This window comes from Doryrhamphus excisus, chromosome 1, assembly GCF_030265055.1.
Source record: "Doryrhamphus excisus isolate RoL2022-K1 chromosome 1, RoL_Dexc_1.0, whole genome shotgun sequence".
Lineage (NCBI taxonomy): Eukaryota > Metazoa > Chordata > Actinopteri > Syngnathiformes > Syngnathidae > Doryrhamphus > Doryrhamphus excisus.
This window is the reverse complement of record NC_080466.1, coordinates 9,232,016-9,249,744: the sequence shown is the minus strand read 5'-3', so window position 1 is coordinate 9,249,744 and position 17,729 is coordinate 9,232,016. Positions and strand designations below refer to the sequence as shown.

General features: G+C 40.3%; 4 protein-coding genes and 1 long non-coding RNA gene across 6 annotated transcripts; 3 read left to right on the top strand and 2 right to left on the bottom strand.

The window, feature by feature from the left end:
- Positions 1–13: 13 nt before the first annotated feature.
- cldnd1b (claudin domain containing 1b) lies at positions 14–3,520 on the top strand. 2 transcript variants are annotated; one of them, XM_058081225.1, is made up of 5 exons: positions 14–268; positions 582–922; positions 1,219–1,326; positions 1,515–1,652; positions 2,418–3,520. In XM_058081225.1, exons 2-5 carry the CDS (start codon positions 637–639, stop codon positions 2,636–2,638), a joined length of 753 nt encoding a protein of 250 aa, XP_057937208.1. In that variant the 5' UTR covers positions 14–268; positions 582–636; the 3' UTR covers positions 2,639–3,520. The 2 variants fall into 2 exon arrangements, with proteins under 2 accessions (XP_057937208.1, XP_057937199.1); XM_058081216.1 differs by having other exon boundaries at positions 555–922.
- Positions 3,409–8,699, bottom strand: acy3.2 (aspartoacylase (aminocyclase) 3, tandem duplicate 2). The gene is made up of 7 exons (XM_058081205.1): positions 8,556–8,699; positions 5,748–5,974; positions 5,478–5,670; positions 4,424–4,517; positions 4,139–4,246; positions 3,838–3,950; positions 3,409–3,778 (listed from the first exon to the last, which is right to left on the bottom strand). The coding sequence occupies exons 2-7, from the start codon at positions 5,972–5,974 to the stop codon at positions 3,578–3,580; spliced, it is 936 nt and encodes a 311-aa protein (XP_057937188.1). The 5' UTR covers positions 8,556–8,699; the 3' UTR covers positions 3,409–3,577.
- Positions 8,700–11,151: 2,452 nt separating this feature from the next.
- On the top strand, positions 11,152–11,510 carry tacr3l (tachykinin receptor 3-like; the record flags this gene model as incomplete). Its single annotated transcript, XM_058045891.1, has 2 exons — positions 11,152–11,345; positions 11,426–11,510. Coding segments are annotated over exons 1-2 (279 nt in total), but the record flags the coding sequence as incomplete, so codon positions are not given.
- A 155-nt stretch (positions 11,511–11,665) lies between these two features.
- On the top strand, positions 11,666–13,943 carry LOC131129279 (uncharacterized). The gene is made up of 3 exons (XR_009129818.1): positions 11,666–12,588; positions 13,051–13,176; positions 13,610–13,943. It is a non-coding gene; the product is annotated as an uncharacterized LOC131129279 (long non-coding RNA).
- Positions 13,944–14,367: 424 nt separating this feature from the next.
- LOC131129275 (GPI-linked NAD(P)(+)--arginine ADP-ribosyltransferase 1-like) lies at positions 14,368–17,210 on the bottom strand. Its single transcript, XM_058072670.1, has 4 exons — positions 17,130–17,210; positions 16,849–16,936; positions 15,809–16,479; positions 14,368–14,692 (listed from the first exon to the last, which is right to left on the bottom strand). The coding sequence occupies exons 2-4, from the start codon at positions 16,906–16,908 to the stop codon at positions 14,596–14,598; spliced, it is 828 nt and encodes a 275-aa protein (XP_057928653.1). The 5' UTR covers positions 16,909–16,936; positions 17,130–17,210; the 3' UTR covers positions 14,368–14,595.
- Between the last annotated feature and the right edge of the window lie 519 nt (positions 17,211–17,729).

Sequence of the window (17,729 nt, the reverse complement as noted above, 5' to 3'; positions counted from 1 at the left end):
ATGGATATTAATATATTTTAATCTAAATTCTACATGTCCGAAACAAAGCATTTTAGATTCGGGATAAGCAAATAAACAGCAGCCATCAATGTACGGTACTTTGCTGTATTCTCGTTCTCTCCGCTAGGTGGCAGTGACAGCTACTAATGTGACATTAGCTACTAATCGGTGAAGAAGAACCCGAAAGAGCGTAGAAGAAGAATGAAAGGCCAGGTTGCTGTATACTTCACAGTGATGTGATTGGAAGTGCTCTTTTTTCAGAAATGAGGTAAACAAAAACAAATAGACGTACATTATGTCAGTTTGCTCAAAGTTTACGGGATACAATGCTACCTAATTTTGATAATTGACCGAAGGTTTTGCTGCGTTGTTTTTGTTTAGCTACATGTTAGCCAACATGCTAACGTATGTACATACTGCTGTGTACTTCTACTAAATCGCTAACAAACTAGTTGTCACTTTGTTATGGAGGTCAGTGAAGGCTTAAGTCAAATATTTGCTTTTCAATTCGAACATGTGTATGTTTTATTTGTTGTTTCTTTATTATGCTGCAGCCACCAAACACCGCTCGTGTTTTCCAGCAAGGCGCAATTCCGTGTCCACACAGACTCACACTGAGCTGTCTTCACCGAGACCATGGTCGATAACCGCTACGCTACAGCTCTGGTCATCGGCTCCGTGCTAAGCTTGCTGGCGGCTGTCTACCTCTCCGTGGCCGTGGGGACCCAGCACTGGTACCAATACTGCAGCCCAGCAGGCGGACATGACAGTACTAACGCCACCACGCTGAGAGATGACTTTATCAATGGCGAGTTTGATGAGAAGACCTCCAGCGAGACCTTGTACCACCTCAACGGCACCCTGGGACTGTGGTGGAGGTGCATCCTGGTGCCCAGCCAGTCCCACTGGTTCAAGGAGCCAGGTTAGCAATACACTACTAAACACTTGTATTTGCTGTTGAGTTACTTTAGTAAAACAAACATTTTTTTTGCAAAAGCTCACAAAACGCAAGAGAATGCAAAACATTTGCATGAGAACACAACTTTGCTTGTAGATTGACACAGTTCGAGATAACACAAAACTTTTGTGAGATCTCATAAAAGTAATTGCAAATGTTTTGTGAGCTCTCGCGAAAAATGTATTGCATTTTATTATTTATTTTTAAGGGGCTCCATAGAATCCTCAGTTTGAAAACCTACCTCTTTTGACTCCTTCTAGATCCCAAGTTAGAGCTGCAGTGTGTGAGCTTCACTCTTCCCCAGCAGTTTTTGCCCAAGTACAAACACCCTGGAAACCACAATAGTGAAGAGGATCTGCTTAGGACATGTGAGTCCTGTTTCAAAGCGTTACCTTGCACAATTGAAAGTCATACAGCAATGTCCTCTAAAAGGATTGTATTTCCGGGTGAACTTTTTTTTTTAGTCCTTTCTTCTGACTTTTAAATGATCACTGTTAATTATTTCTGCTCTAGATGTATTGTTTCTTTTATTTAATGTATGACTGGCTTCTTGTAGATTTGTGGAGGTGCCAGTTTCTCCTGCCTCTGGTGTCTCTGGCCTTGGTGTTCCTCAGCAGCCTTGTAGGTGTCTGCGCTTGCCTGTGCCGCAGTTTCAAGCCCACTGTGGTTGTAGGAGTGCTGCATCTTCTTGCAGGTGAGACTGTACACACATATTTAAAAAAGTACTGTACAGTAAACTGTAAAGTAAAGATTTAATACAATCTTTTCATGGCACAACACAGAAGAAATGACACTTACAGCTTACATGCTTATAGCAGGAAGAGGGCGGGATAGAATTCTTGTAACACGTTCGAAAGTTACATTTAAATTTTATATACATAGCATATTAGGAAGTTAACATTAATAATATTGCCACAATTTGGGTCGCCACTTGTCATTAATGGGTGATGGTGGGTTCCGCAGCCTAACTAGTTGAGAACCACTTCTCTAGTCAACGCGGTTTCCCCAAAAATCTGGTGACTGGTGTGTAGTCCACTTGAATAGATAAGCTCCTCATCTAAAATTTAAGTCTCTTGTAAAAAAAAAAATAAAAAACACCCTTTGACCCTTAGGTGATTCTGTGACTGATACCAACATGTGATGCAGAAGACATCTGTAAAGCTGAAGTTTACAGTGAAATTATTGCACAGAGACTTCCGGATAAAAAGCTGCTAACCATTTCAACACTGACCCTAAAAGTATTAAATAATATTAATTATAATACATTGTATGCACAGTGGTTGAGTGGTTAGCACGCAGGCCACACAGCTAGGAAACCCGGGTTTGATTCCCTGCTCGGGCATCTTTGACATCTTTTTGTTTTAAGGATTGGGAGTCGGACATTTCCGCTCCATCACAATTGGGAAGTTGAGAGGCAATGCAAAATCTCATTGTTGGCATCCCTCCTCTACCTCGATAGCTCTGTGCTCTCTTGGTGGCGTCTGCTGCTTCAGGGCCAGCGTGGATCTTCTCCATCAGTATGCCATACCTCCCGAGGGGGTGGAGTCCTCAATGGGCTGGTCCCTCTACCTCGCCCTCATCTCCTTCCCTCTGCAGATGATGGCGGCCGCTTTGTTCCTCTGGGCGGCTCGCAGTCACCGCAAGAACTACACACGCATGGTCGCTTACAGAGTGGCCTAAAAAGGACAATAGTCCTTTTTAAAAATACAATTCTATGGCGTCTCAGGGCATCTGAAGTCCATTTGTAGCCAATCATAAATGCTGTTAATGGCTGTTATCCAACATCCATTTGTGGTGTCTCTTCTGTACTTTTATTGCTTCTTTGCAGCCTTTCCTCTTATAATGCATGCTATTAATGTTGAATTATTTATTACTGGTGTTGCTGTGGAGATTGCCTTCTTTTCGGTTGCCATCCATTTTGCTCTTAACTCTACTGAAGCTTCTGAATTGCACCTGCAACTTTAGCTTTTTCACCCCAAAGTGTCATTATCCATAACATGCATGCATTTTTTTTATAACTCTAATCTGTGGTGAATTGTCATCACTTCAAATGTACACTCGTACCTGTATTTAAAATACTTCATATATCTAATGTCAGTGATTAAAACTGATGAGCATCCGTATGCTCCTGCCATTTGTCCCTTTTTGTAAAACCACTAGTAATGTATAGCAGTCCTGGCTGGTGTCACGTCTGTACAAGCCTTTTCATTAAAAGAGGCTGACATTTTGTATAGTAAAAAAAAAAAGGTTCAACCTGTTTGTGTGAAAATGTACTGTAAATTCAAAAATAATTTGTTTGACATAATTTGACAGCTAAATATGTCAACATCCGCTCTGTTTTATAGTTTATTCTGAAGCACATTTTTTTCGGCACAAATAAATGGGACTTTTGCTGAATTGTGCAGTTTGTTTCCTGCTTGGAAAACATATCAAATCATGTCATTCTCAGCCATAGGGTAATAAAATTTTAATCATTAACATTCATTTTCAATGAAAACATTCAAGTTCCATAAACATCAGAGTAACTGCTAAATTCAAAATAATAAAATAATCTGCATTGTGTACCATTGTCATTGCATTAATCATTTTCACACTGTGTGTGTACAAGTAACTCCAGTTTCAAGCATTTCCCTTCTGCATACTGATGGACGGGATGCTAATGTTTTTCTTCAGACCTAAATGGAAAGCAGTCTTCTTTTCGTAGTAGGCACATTCATTCACAAAAAATGGATAGGCTGCCTCTCCCTCGTGCGCTACAGTCTCCCCGGTAAATGACTGGAAAATGGGGTCCCCTGGCTGGAGAAGCTTGAAGTCGTTGTCCTGTAGAGCAAGTGATCATGTTGGAGTATAGTACACCAGAAGAATTGAACACAAAGTACCTGCAGCTGGGGATGAATAGCTGCCGTGATCTCATGGGTGGTGGGATCTCTCGGGTAGTCAATGGTCTTGAAATAGCTGAATGCCTCCATTTCACCACCCTCAAAACTGCATCCTGAGTTAAGAGTTTCTTTAATCATTGGATGTTGACATACTTTCAGGTATGTTTGTACATTAATCAAAGTCATAATATTGTGATTAAATAATGTTTTTTTCCCCCCAAAACATTACAAGAAAAAAAATTATGTGAATAAAATCAACAATACAAGAAACAATATTTGCACAAGTAAAAATTATACTTACCAGAATTGAATTTTTGAAGCCATTCAATGATGATATCCAGTGTTTCATTCACCATGTTGTAAATGTCAGCTCTGACTACGCCAGTGGGTTGAGGCCCAACCTCTATTGCTACACAAAAATGAGAAATGGTCAGAACGGTGCTCGTCCCAAATTAGAAATTGCATCTTTAGAAAATAGTACTGGTACATGACTGTTAGATTTTTCGCTACGGTTATATCTTATCACGTGATGTCATTGTAGTAATATAATGAGCACGTTCATGCAGACAGAGGTACACACACTTACAGAAGCCATGTTTGCCTACAGTTTCAAGTGAGAAGGTCTCTGAATCCGGTACAACCAGTTGGATTGCTCTTATGGTCCCATATGATGTTTTGCTCTGGAAAAATAAGTATTATTCATTTTTTAATACATTTTTTTCTCAGCTTTTCTCAACTAAACACAACAGGAAAAGTAAAAACTACAAGTACAGTCAAGTTTTTTTAAAAAATCCATTGTTTAATAAATCATACTCTATTGTGGTTGAATATAATTAGTCAAAAATATCCATATTTAAGCAAATTGTACGTACTAAAAAAAAAGTTAATGTAAAATACAAATAGATATCCAGAAAGCACATTCAAAGACATGTAGTATTCCAAATGAAAAGTGCCAAAATGAAAGTGTGATTTAAATTTTCATACAACGGGATTGGACCACAATTGAAGATCAGGCTAGATATTCAACTTCTACTGATTGCAAGTATGAAATACAAAAATTGTATTTGTTTCATGTGTCAACTTTTATCATAAAACTTATAAAGTACAAGTGTTAGTCATGTACAGTAAGTGCACAAACATATCCAAGTAACAGCTGTTTATTGTGAAAGCGAATCAGTACAATACGGCCTTCATATACTGTATTTATATGCATTTGTCTTCTGTCGCTCCTATTTTTAAGTTATATTTTTGTCATTAGGATTTTTCTCTTTAAAAAAAAAAAAACACTTTGGAGCCGCATAGTGGATGAATGTTTATCATGTTGGCTTCACAGTCAGGATATTGTGAGCAGGTATCACCATTGGAACATGTTTGTATGCATGCTATGATAATTGGGGTGTAAATAGTCCATAGGTATGAATGTGAGTGTGAATGGTTGTCTATATGTGCCCCGTGATTGGCTGGCAGCCAGCCCAGGGTGTACCCCGCCTCTTGCCTGAAAAGACAGCCGGGATAAACTCCATAATGCCCATGAAAAAAATGCTTTAGAATACATTTTATGTTCCTGAAAAGTACTGGTCAAATTCCAAAATGTTCTAAGCATTTTCCAGCAGTGTGTGCGGTTTCAGTGCATGACTTACCTGCACATATTTACAAATGTGCAGAGCGATCCAGTCGTAGTTGAAAAAAATGAAGCAGAGGCCCATGTTGGAGGTGGTGTTGTGGAGGTCGCATACAAGGTCCACGGCTTCTGGGCTTCCTTTGGGCCCAAGCAGAGCATTTAGCTTGTGAGCTTGTTTCATCTCATAGGGCGACGAGGTGTTTAAGGGGGTGCTGGAAGTGCCGAAAAAAGGACAAAAGTTAGCATTATCTTAGAAATGCTCAGATTGTAGTTTTACCCCTCGACATACCTCAGCAAAGCACTTGTGAAGCAACGATTGAGATCAGTTTCCATGTACCTTCGACACACTTTAACAGCATCCGGATTGGAAAGTACAGTCATTACAGACACATGCTCGATTTCCTTTACCTTGTTTTTCTCCATTTGTTGCACCAAGTGTATCCCCGTCATCTCATTGCCATGAGTGCCCCCGCAAATGGCAAAGCGGGTCAGCGGGGGAAAAGAGATGTGCTTCATCTGGCGAGAGGAAAGACGAAACTTTGCTAAGTGACTTCCCTTTGACAGTCACAACTGTGTAGTTCTCCTTCTTGTCCCTCAAGGCTGTTTGAAGAATAAACATGTTCACCAAGTAGAGAAACGTGTGCCTGGATGGTATGTAGAGGGCAAAAGTCTTTTTTAGTGAGCCATTGTCTTTTAATCAGTGACCTACAGAATGTTTATATTAGGTTCATCTGTGGACTGTCTTGTTCAGTTCCTCCACTATTCAATCATTCCCCTTAAGCCCCTTAAGTTGATACCAGTGATGTGCGGTGAGGTTCATGGCTAGTGAGGCAATGAGTACTTTAGGAATTGAGATCTATGTGTGGAAAAGATTGTACTGTAAAGCCATTTCTAAAGCTTTAGGACTCCAGTTAACCACAGTGAGAGCCAAAATGGAACCTTCCCAAAGTTACCCCCAAGACCGCAGCGGCGAGTCATCCAAGAGGTCACAAAAGACCCTCCTATAGAGATGATGTAGCGTGACATTAAAAAGGTGGAAAACCTTCCAATGTGGTTGAATTCCGACAATTCTACAAAGGGCCTAAATTCCTCCACAGTTCTGCAAGAGACCGCAAATGCTTGATTGCGGTTGTTGCTGGGCCAAACAGTTATTAGGTCAAGGGGCCAATCACCTTTTCACACACTGCCATGTCGTTTTTTTTCCCCTTAATTGTAAAAAAAAGTTCCTGCATTTGGTGCTCAGAGGTGTTTTGCCGCTGACTAATACTTAAATTTATTCGTTTGTCTGAAATATTTAAGTGTGACAAAAATGGAAAACAAAATCAGAAAGGGAGCAAGCACTGAAAAACTAGGTAATAAACAATATCAAATTAAATGTACACAATAAATACAGATCCGGTAGTACTAGTACGAGCCTGGAGGTTGTTTTTCCAAAGAGAACTTTACTGTTTGCTCTGTCATATAACAGGTTGTTATGTGCTAGAATGAATTAGCTCGAGGTTGTGGACCAGACATACTGTATATGTAGACTCAGTACTCCAGTACTCCCTACCTTTATGCAGTCCCACATACGTAGTATAAGCATTTCTGACCAAATATGAGAACAAGGAAATTACAGGGAAAATACAGTATTGCGGTGCTGCAAGGTGGTCTAGTGGTTAGCACGCAGACCTCACAGCTAGCCGAGTTCAATTCCACTCTCGGCCATCTCTGTGTGGAGTTTGCATGTTCTCCCCGTGCATGCGTGGGTGATAGGTTAAACATGCTAGGTTAATTGGCGACTCCAAATTGTCCATAGGTATGAATGTGAGTGTGAATGGTTGTTTGTCATATGTGCCCTGTGATTGGCTGGCCACCAGTCCAGGGTGTACCCCGCCTCTTGGCCAAAGACAGCTGGGATAGGCTCCAGCAACCCCTGCGACCCTCGTGAGGATAAGCGGTACAAAATTAATGAATGAATGAATACAGTATTGCAGTATCTGTGCAACATGGGATGGTGTGTTCAATTACAGTCTAACAAAATGTATGTTGCTTTTTTTTAATCATTGCAATTGAAAGCTTCCCGCTTGGTACTATCAATCATCAACTTTATTTGTATAGCACTTTTCCTGCAAAGACATGCAACACAAAGTGCTTTACAGAATTAAAAACAATTACCACAAAAACAAAGAAAGCCCCTCCCTCCCATCCTCCATACTAGACACACACACACACACACAATCACACACAGTAGGGAGACATGGCATGGCACTGAGGATCAAGGAAACGCCACCTTTTGGGCCGTCCACACTGGGAGGAGCCGCAGGCCGTGCCATTGGGTGACCAGCACCCGGGCCCCCCCGACTCCAACAGACGGGCGGACCCCCACATTAAAGGGAAGAACCCCCCAGCCGGCCGGGTCGAAGGGACCCAAGGATGGCACCCCCTCAGCAGACCCGACACAGCCCCCAGTGTGGAGGACCCCCCCTGAGGAAATACTGGAGTTAAAAGCTAAAAACTAAAAGCATAAACTGGGACTAAAAAGATAAAAACATAAGAAAAGTTTAAAATATTCATAATAATAATGTATGGGGCCAAACCGGTGGTAAAGGTATCACTTAAGGATAGTGGATGAAAAAGTGCAGTTTTCCTTGTACAAGCTGGTGTTGTGAAAGAGTCACACAGCTCGCCATCCAACATCAACACTGCAAACCAGAGTCAGACCCTCCAGGTGCTCTTCAGGGACCTCAGCCAAGGAAGACATTCACGCTGGTAATCCCAAGTTCCAGTTTAGACACAAGTATCATATCGGGAAAATCATATCCTGTTCTTCACAGATTTGCACCAAACTCAAACTCATTAATATACGTAGCAAGATTGATCATATACGGTATGTATATAGTATGAATAGCTGGATTTGATAATGGTGGTTGCTTTTCATGGTTCTGAACAGGATCACATGCAACTCATGTGTCAGAAAGGGGGCAAACTATTAGGAACACTTCAGTTGAATGCAGTGCAGTACACACCCTCCCACCCTAACCATCCTCCCCAGCGGTGACCCTAAAGTCCTAAAGTCAGTTAACAGTTAACTATTTAACTATTTAGTTTGCCTTACCTGTCTGTCAACACTGGACTTCAGTAATCTGTGACAGTTTTTTGTTAACCTGCCAGCATTCAGTGTAGTCGCACTCCTGTAAACCAGTGTCTCAGTGTACGTCGTGTACAACCAGAAACTGCCCCGCTTACAGTTGACTGTTCCCTGATCCAGTCCTCCCACTTCCTTACTTGTGCTACGTCCTCCTAATGAAGGCCCTCCTCTTTCAGCTCATGTTTCACTTTGTGATGTAAGAGCTAAATGACTTGCTGTAAACAGTGTGTGGTTAAAAAGCAGTCTTGAGTGAAACTTTGAACAGCGGCCAAGTCAGTCGGAAAGAAGTAGTGGGACAAACATTTATCAGTATTGAAAAAAAAACGTATAACTTTTTTTGATGATGAGCTGAACAAAGAACACTACTGTGTGATTGATATGGCTCTTAGCAAAAGTACAAAGTACCGCAGCAGTCTGAAAATTGGTTTCAAGCCAAAAAAAAACACCTTGTACATTTATTGCTGAAATATTTTATACAATATATAGTAAACTTTTACATTTAGACAAACCTAGAAATCGCTAAATGTTACAAAAATGCACCGTTGCTCACGTTTGTATCATCTGGGTCGCCCGGCCCATTAGGCATTATCGATGCTAAGGGCGTCTAACCGAACGCTAAAATGCTAAATCCCCTTCAGAATGAAGACGCGATAACCGTGACCCACTGAAGTGGAAATGGGTCCACTTTTCGGTCACCACCACCACAATCTCTGATCTAGATGATGTCAAATCTATAATGACTTCCATGGCCGCATGTCTTTTGCACCCATATAACTCTGTCCGTTCAAAGTCCGAAGCGCTGTTAAGTCACTTAATCCTCATGGTTTGGTCACTTGGTTGTAATCCTCTTGCTTCCCCTTACTTGGTTTTCATTTTCATTCATTTCAACTTTTCATAGTGTGCTTAAATATGAGATTTATTTGTCTGTTATTGCTCTAAGCTTTCACTCTTTAGTGGAACTGAATATATGTGTCATTGTATCATATGCATATATATGTATGTATGTTTATATATACATATTATATATCAGCTGTCCCAGCTGTCTTAAGTGTACACCTTGAACTGGTCGCACATATAGACAAACAACCATTCACACTCACATTCATACCTATGGACAATTTGGAGTCACCAATTAACCTAGCATGTTTTTGGAATGTGGGAGGAAACCGGAGTACCGGGAGAAAACCCACGCATGCACGGGGAGAACATGCAAACTCCACACAGAGATGGCCGAGGGTGGAATTGAACTCGAGCTTTGACGCCTGCACGCTAACCCCTCTCCACCATGCAGCCCTTGTGTAGCACATACACACACACAATTACAAATACGCGCCAGACTATGAAAAAGGTCATAAATTGTTTTCTCACATCGAGCTCTCATTATCTGGTTTGGGCCACTCCCCACCTCAAATGTCACTCTTCAAATCCACACCCTGTAACTCTTGCCATCCTCGTTAAAAAGGTCAAAGCCTCACACTCACATTCATATTGTAGCATCGAGTTGCTATACATGAAAAAATATATTTTTGTGTGTCATAGTAGCATTGAGTTGATATACATGAAAAAATATCTTGTTTTTTTTTAAATCTAATATGAGAAACAAAACAAAAAGTTATGATCTTTACAAAATTCGGTTGGTGGAAAAGTTATAATATTAAGCCAATCAAGTCATAATATTACAAAAGGAAAATTCAATCATTCATTTTCTACCGCTTATCCTCACGAGGGTCGTGGGGGTGCTGGAGCCTATCCCAGCCGTCTTCGGGCGAGAGGCGGGGTACACCCTGGACTGGTCGCCAGCCAATCACAGGGCACATATAGACAAACAATCATTCACACTCACATTCATACCTATGGACAATTTGGAGTCACCAATTAACCTAGCATGTTTTTGGAATGTGGGAGGAAACCGGAGAAAACCCACGCATGCACGGGGAGAACATGCAAACTCCACACAGAGATGGCCGAGGGTGGAATTGAACTCTGGTCCTCCTAGCTGTGAGGTTTGTGCGCTAACCACTAGACCGCCGTGCCGCCCCAAAAGGAAAATTATGAAGATTATTTAAAGAAAGCTGAAATATCTAGAAATGTAAAAAAAAAACAAAAAACAGCAAAAAAAAGATGGAATTTCATACTAATATATTTTTTCACCTCCATCACAAAACTGAGATGCCATTTTTTCTTGAAATCCATACATCTTCCTCGCATATCTACATGTGTGACCCTTGGATGGACACCCAAGGCATAAGCGAACTAAGCACCAGTTTAGGGCCCTGTGACCACTAGAGGGCCCCCAAGAGCAATTAACTAACCCTTAAAAAAATGAAAAAGTAATTTCAAATTTTGAAATGATGGACACACTCATTAAAAGTTGTAAAAGCCATAAAAATGCCAATATGCCTCTCACGATGTGTCTCAAACATTTTTTATTGTAAAATGTAAAGGTCTGAGCAAGCTTTTGGACCCAAAAAGTACATTTTCACACTTCAAGCGTGAAGTGTACATACATAATTCCAACCCTGTTGTTAATGATACTTTCTTCTATCTAAGTGTATCTACGTATATGGCCATCATCCATCCTCTGAAGCCTCATCTGTCAGCCAAAGCCACTCTAGCGGTGATCATGGCCATCTGGACTCTGGCTGTGGTCCTGGCCTTCCCTCTTTGCTACTTCTACACAGTTCAACTTCTGCCCCACAGGACCCTGTGCTATGTGGCTTGGCCACGCATGGAAGAGGATGCGGATGGAGGATGTGAGTGCAAGAACTAAAATCCTAGCTCATTATTTACCTTGGCAAATGATGCGTTTGGTTCACTTATTGTGTCCGAATCTGCAGGTACCACATCATAGTGATAGTGCTGGTCCATGTGGTGCTTTTAGTGGTGATGGGTGTCGCTTACTCCACCATAGAGGTGACTCTTTGGGGAGATATATATATATATATATATATATTCTTTGTCACGTACTGAAGTATAAGGTGATATGATCATCCAATGACATAATGGGTACCATAGTAAGTGTCAATATAGTGATATATATAGCACATCATGACTGGTTCAAGACTCTTCACACTCTTAAAAATGCTGGGTTATTTTTTTGACCCAATCGCTGGGTTGAGCCTGTTGGGTCATTTAATTGGGTTATTTTTATTGAGTTGGGTATTCTGAGAACCCAATTCGCTGGGTTATCTCTGTTGGGTGCTGAGTTATTTGCTGCTGGGTTGTGATTTCCATTATATTGTGCTGGGTTATTTTGGACAACCCAAAGCGTTGGGTAGAATTTTGAACACGCGCAACAAAGCCCCGCCCACAAACTTACTTCGTTCGGACCCCACATTTCATCTGAGGAGACCAATTTCAGCACGGAGCAAGGTTTGTTACATGCCCACTATTGTTTTACCGTAGAATTGACTTTATATTATTATATAAAGCTTCATAAACTTGTTAAAATGTAAGTTCGTGAAGCACTGTTGAGTACTAGCTTCAGGAATGGATCGGTAACCTCAGCAAACTTCCATTCCCTCCAAAAGTGGCAAGCGAACACATTCGCTGGCGAGCTATGGAGGAACCAAACTATGTTGTTGAAGTTACAAGAGACGTGCACTATGTGTGATAGTTATGAGGACAACGTCAGTTATCTCGTCAATTTGCCATTTTATGTGATATCAAGTTAAAGAATCTCGTGAATTAATACGAGCGTGCTGATGAACCGGTGTTTTTTTTAAGCTAGACTGCTGCATGCTAGCGGGCTTCCGTTAGCCACCGATAGTCCACTGTATACTTAGCAGTTTCAACTAGTTTGGGCGCGAATTCGACGACAGTTTTGTAAGTCGCATATAAATGTAGAGAATGCGTTTGGACTACTGAATCTTATTTCATTTCATGGTATGTTTGTTCTTATGGACCCTCTTTGTGATGTTTCAGTTCGCTGAAAAGCATCTATGGATGAGTTTATCAGTTCCAAATTGACTGAGTGGCAGCTACCAGGGCTGATTGAAAGGTAAGTCATCTTCATGCCTTCATTTTATGGGTATTGTTTTACAGTAGCTACTGTGCCTACTATATGTTCTATACATAAGAAATGGCGGTGGGTCAGTCACCGTAGCTTGTACCAATACCCAAAATTTGATTTGATTTTGATTATGATCCATCTTGTGATTCCAATATATATTGCTGTTATAGTCAAAAAGACAAACTGACAAACCCTCTATGGTACACATTATGATCCCAATTGGTAAAAAAATGTTTGGGGTGTGTTTTTGTGTTTTAAAATAGACCAAGTAAACATAATCGAGACATTTTCTTAATATTATGTTAGGGTTGATTGCAATACAACAACACTGCACAGTAGTGGAACATATTGAAAACAAGACAGTTTTATCTAAAATTGTAATATTATATTATATTATTTAAAACTCATGTTCTCAACAATCTGGTAATGACACCCATAATTGTCCTACAGATGCCAGGGGAGAAGTCCCTGACGCTTCTGCCCATCCTGCTCCCTCCGCCTGTGTTTAAAAAGGGCAGGAAATTGGTCCGGGCGAGTATTCAGGAGGTGAAGAGAGCCTTCCTCGATGTTAAGCCCGTAAGTAATTTACCTTTCAATAGAAATTAAAATGTAAATGAATTGTGAAATGACTCCAGTTGTTCTTTTACACAGTTTTAAAGAAGGACTCTTTTTATGAGGAGCTACTTGAAAAGATTGTATTTTGTGGAATGTGTGACAACGTAACATTTGGCTGTGTTTCTCATTTCATGAAGCACTATTCTTACAAGTTGTAACTTGGTGTAAGTTGTTACTCCATAGTGATGTGTGACATGTAAACCACAGACCAAACATAAGACTGGCCAAACCCCCTGAATAAATTGTTGAACAACACGCCATTGAATTTACAGGTGTCATACTTCTCCCTGTAGAATATATATTGAAATAGCTTCAGTAGAGAGCTGATGACAATTGCTCTGCACTGCTAGAAATACTTACAAAATACTTACCTTTTTTTCTTTTCTCATCGTAGGTCGGCGCTAACATGGTGGAATACTTGCAGCAGGCAGAATCGCCTACCCATTTGTGCTGCTGCTCACAGAGCCTCTTGTTCTATGTATATATCACTCTCTCATAGCTGTCCCCTCACCCGTTCTTAAAATGTTATTTTTTTTGTACATAATTTGTTCATATGTGAAGGAAATGTTGTGAGTTGTTATATTTGTATGTTCTGGAAATGTTGAATTTTAATAAATATTTTATTGTTACATTGGTGTCATTATCATTGTAATATATTATTAATAGTATTAGCATACAATAAAAATAAATAAATAATAATTAAAATATATATATAAATATATATGGTATATTGGCAACCCAACTTGCTGGGTTGAAATAACCCAGCCGTGTACTTAATATGAACCCAGCGTTGGGTCATTTGAACAACCCAATGTACAACCCAATTGTTGGGTTAAGAGAACCAACCCAACTTGTTGGGTTAAAATAACCCAACGCGAGGTTGGTCCTATATTTAACCAGCGTTGGGTTGAAAAACAACCCAGATTGGGTTGTTTTTAACCCAGCATTTTTAAGAGTGCATCCTTGTATTTAGCAAACATCAACTGCTTATATTGTTTCTTGAATTGGCTCATTGTTGTGCATTGTTTGAGGTCCTGACTCAATCCATTCCATAGTTTGATTCCACATACTGAAATGCTATGGCTTTTTAACGTAGTCCTGTCGTAGTAAGTGTTTGAAATTAAACTGGTACTCATCAACCACTTTATTCTGCATCATCATCTTTATTTACAGTTAGTTGAATTTTATAAGCACTTTCAGGTTAAAGCTTGAAAAAGACAGTATCTCATTTTATGTAGTAATACAACAAACCATTATGATACACAAAAGGAAATGTGAGTAATTTGCATGACATTTGACATACATCAATGCATACTGTCAATTAAAGCAACTGTGTTGACACCAAGTGAGAATGCAGATTGTTGTTGGGTCTCAGCAGTTTCAAGAAAAAAGCACCCAAGTCACGAGTACCAAAACCAGCCACAGGGGGGTGCTGTTACCAGCTGGGGCCCTTCCACCAGCTGGGGCTGTAGTCGGCCTACAAGGAAGAAGTAGACCTTGGTTATCTCATTTTCACATGTTGAAACCTTTTAATTCAGGGGTGTCCAAAATGCGGCACAGAGGTCATTTGTTTTTTGTTGGACCGTATTATATATTCTAAAATATATAATTTACCAGAAAAAAAACTATGAAAATTGGAAATAAAATGCAGGAATTTTACAAGAATAAAGTCAAAATATTAAGAGAAAAATGCTATCATCTAACAAGAACAACTCTTGATTTCACAAAAACGATGAAAAATACCATCATTTTAGTAGCATAACTTTGAAACGGGGCGGCACGGCGGTCGAGTGGTTAGCGCGCAGACCTCACAGCTAGGAGACCAGGGTTCAATTCCACCCTCGGCCATCTCTGTGTGGAGTTTGCATGTTCTCCCCGTGCATGCGTGGGTTTTCTCCGGGTACTCCGGTTTCCTCCCACATTCCAAAAATATGCTAGGTTAATTGGCGACTCCAAATTGTCCATAGGTATGAATGTGAGTGTGAATGGTTGTTTGTCTATATGTGCCCTGTGATTGGCTGGCGACCAGTCCAGGGTGTACCCCGCCTCTCGCCCGAAGACAGCTGGGATAGGCTCCAGCACCCCCGCGACCCTTGTGAGGAAAAGCGGTAGAAAATGAATGAATGATTTACCAAAAAACTATGAAAAATGCAGGAATTTTACAAGAATAAAGTCAAAATATTAAGAGAAAAATGCTATCTAACAAGAACAAGTCTTGATTTCACAAAAACGATGAAAAATACCATCATTTTAGTAGCATAACTTTGAAACGTTAAAGAAAAAAATATGATATATCTTTAAAGTCGTAGTACTATGTAATCCATACTAAGCAAAACAAAGATTGGCTGGCGACCAGTCCAGAGTGTACCCTGCCTCTCTCCCAAAGACAACTGGGATAGGCTCCAGCATACCCCCTCATCCCTAATGATGACGTTTTAGCATATCGACATGTGTTGCTTTACAAAATATCAAAGTGCTCCTTGCATATTTTCATTTTTCACCATGTGACCCTCGGAAAAATTTTGGACACCCCTGGTTTTAAGTCAATGACTTGCAAAAGTTAGTTACAATGATGAATATATTCTGGTCTTACTGTGGAAAACTGTAACAGTTGTGGAAAGCCTCCAGTTTGGAATGTGTCAGAATGATCTCCCTGTAGTCGTCCACTTGCTTGACATCCACCACAGTGAACTCCTCTGTGGGGGACAAGATGGCAATGTCCTCCACTAAGCCGCAAAAGCCCTCCAGGCTAACAAAGAAGCATGTGGTGATGTTGAAATACACCCCTTCCTCCACGTCCTCCTTCACCGATAAATCCAAATGAGCTGTGGTGAATCTACCGAATCTCACCTTTGAGCCCTTCTCCGCTATGTAGTTACCGCTTGTCACCCGGTAGACATTTTTACACGTGGCTGGCTGCACCAGCTTCATGATGTCCATGAGCAGGAAGTGCAGGGACTTAAAGTGGAAATCATGCTTGTAGATGCTGACGTTCACTCCCATGGTCTCCACTGCATCGTTGAAGACCTTTAAGAATGCATTTCCACTAGCGTAGGCCAAAAGAGCTGCGGTATGTTCCTTTACACCTCCCGGGAGAAGCGTGGGACATTTGTCATTCCATGCTGTCTGGAAGCCGTCATCACCACTCAGCTCTTGTCCCAGTACGTCTGAGTGGATCAATTCCTCCATTGCCTGTTCCCTGCATCCTTGGTAGAGGTCGTCCACAGCATTCGGGGCCATGTTCAGCTGTTTTACTGCACTCACCTTGCAGTAAAAGATAGCATACAACATACCCAAGTCGACTGTCATAAGTGTTCTTTTTTAAAACAAAACAAAAAAAAACAACCTATGACTATTACTATTCAAATGTATTCAATTTATATTACAGTACTGTACTACAAATGATAACTGATATGATGTATGTATGTATATACATACATAGTATATACATATGAGTATGATGGTGACAGCCTCACCTATTACCTATATGTTATATACTACAGTACATAATGGAAGTACTGTATTGCTTATAACATACTTATAGACTGTAGAATGCTATGTTTTGGTTGTTTTTTCCTAACATGATCATATCTAAATGATGGTAAGAATGAATATTATTGACATTGGACTTACTGTGCCGCAGACCACCATGACGGTCACAAGTGCAAAGAATCTTTTCTCCTTGTCCCACATCTTCTCTCTTTGCTTTCTACACAAAATTCTGCAATAAAGTTGAGTAAGTTGAGTAATTAAGTCAGTGTTTTTGTTTGTTTAAGTAAAACTCAGTTGTGTTTGCTTAACTTGACTTCTTGATTAAATTCTTGAAGACAAATTTTTATCTAGGTTGTTGAGCAACATTCATCATCTCAACTCTCATGAACATATCTGAATTATGGGAACAAAAAGAAGCTTACCTCTGTTTGGAGTAATATTCATGTGATGGTGTCAAATCAGGAAATCAAGTCCATGTACAGCAAACGTCAGGGATAATTCTCTGCAAAACAATGTGGGAAGTGAAAAAAATTATCTCTCTCGGCAACTCCTTTTTCCTTTCCTGTGGAAGGAAATAGCACACCATTAGGAGCCTTTATGTCTAAGTTTCTGCAGCTACTGGGCTACTGGAACCACTTTCAATCTGTACTAGTTACATATATTCCAATATACCTTACTCGCTTTGCCAGAGGGGTCCGAGGGACAACAAATTGCAAAACATATACCCTATATCCACTCACCTGATAAGATTATATTATATAATGCTGGTTTCTTGCATGTTTGTGTTTCACCTATTGACCTCTTCTAAACGTCCTTCCTCTTCTGCTACCACAGACCAACACATTTTTGAGCCAATTTTTCAATGTATGTGGGAGGAGCATCATCACACTGAATGATAACAACCCATCTCCTCCGCAGCCCGTGGATATGTCAACCTGTAAGGGGTTTTCTAGCAAGTGTTTATTTAAATATTAATGCATTGTTGTTTTCTTCTGCTCCCTTGCTTATATTAGAAAAATAAT

Excerpts from the sequence above, each read along its gene's own strand:
- LOC131129275 (XM_058072670.1), bottom strand. The coding sequence starts at position 16,908 with ATGTGGGACAAGGAGAAAAGATTCTTTGCACTTGTGACCGTCATGGTG. Across the intron at positions 16,480-16,848 it reads TCATGGTGGTCTGCGGCACA|GTGAGTGCAGTAAAACAGCT; the intron begins GTAAGTCCAATG and ends TTTTACTGCAAG. Across the intron at positions 14,693-15,808 it reads AACTGTTACAGTTTTCCACA|GCCGACTACAGCCCCAGCTG; the intron begins GTAAGACCAGAA and ends TCTTCCTTGTAG.
- acy3.2 (XM_058081205.1), bottom strand. The coding sequence starts at position 5,974 with ATGAAGCACATCTCTTTTCCCCCGCTGACCCGCTTTGCCATTTGCGGG. Across the intron at positions 3,951-4,138 it reads GCTTCAAAAATTCAATTCTG|GATGCAGTTTTGAGGGTGGT; the intron begins GTAAGTATAATT and ends CTCTTAACTCAG. Across the intron at positions 3,779-3,837 it reads CTATTCATCCCCAGCTGCAG|GACAACGACTTCAAGCTTCT; the intron begins GTACTTTGTGTT and ends CTTGCTCTACAG.
- cldnd1b (XM_058081225.1), top strand. The coding sequence starts at position 637 with ATGGTCGATAACCGCTACGCTACAGCTCTGGTCATCGGCTCCGTGCTA. Across the intron at positions 923-1,218 it reads CCACTGGTTCAAGGAGCCAG|ATCCCAAGTTAGAGCTGCAG; the intron begins GTTAGCAATACA and ends GACTCCTTCTAG. Across the intron at positions 1,653-2,417 it reads AGTGCTGCATCTTCTTGCAG|CTCTGTGCTCTCTTGGTGGC; the intron begins GTGAGACTGTAC and ends CTACCTCGATAG.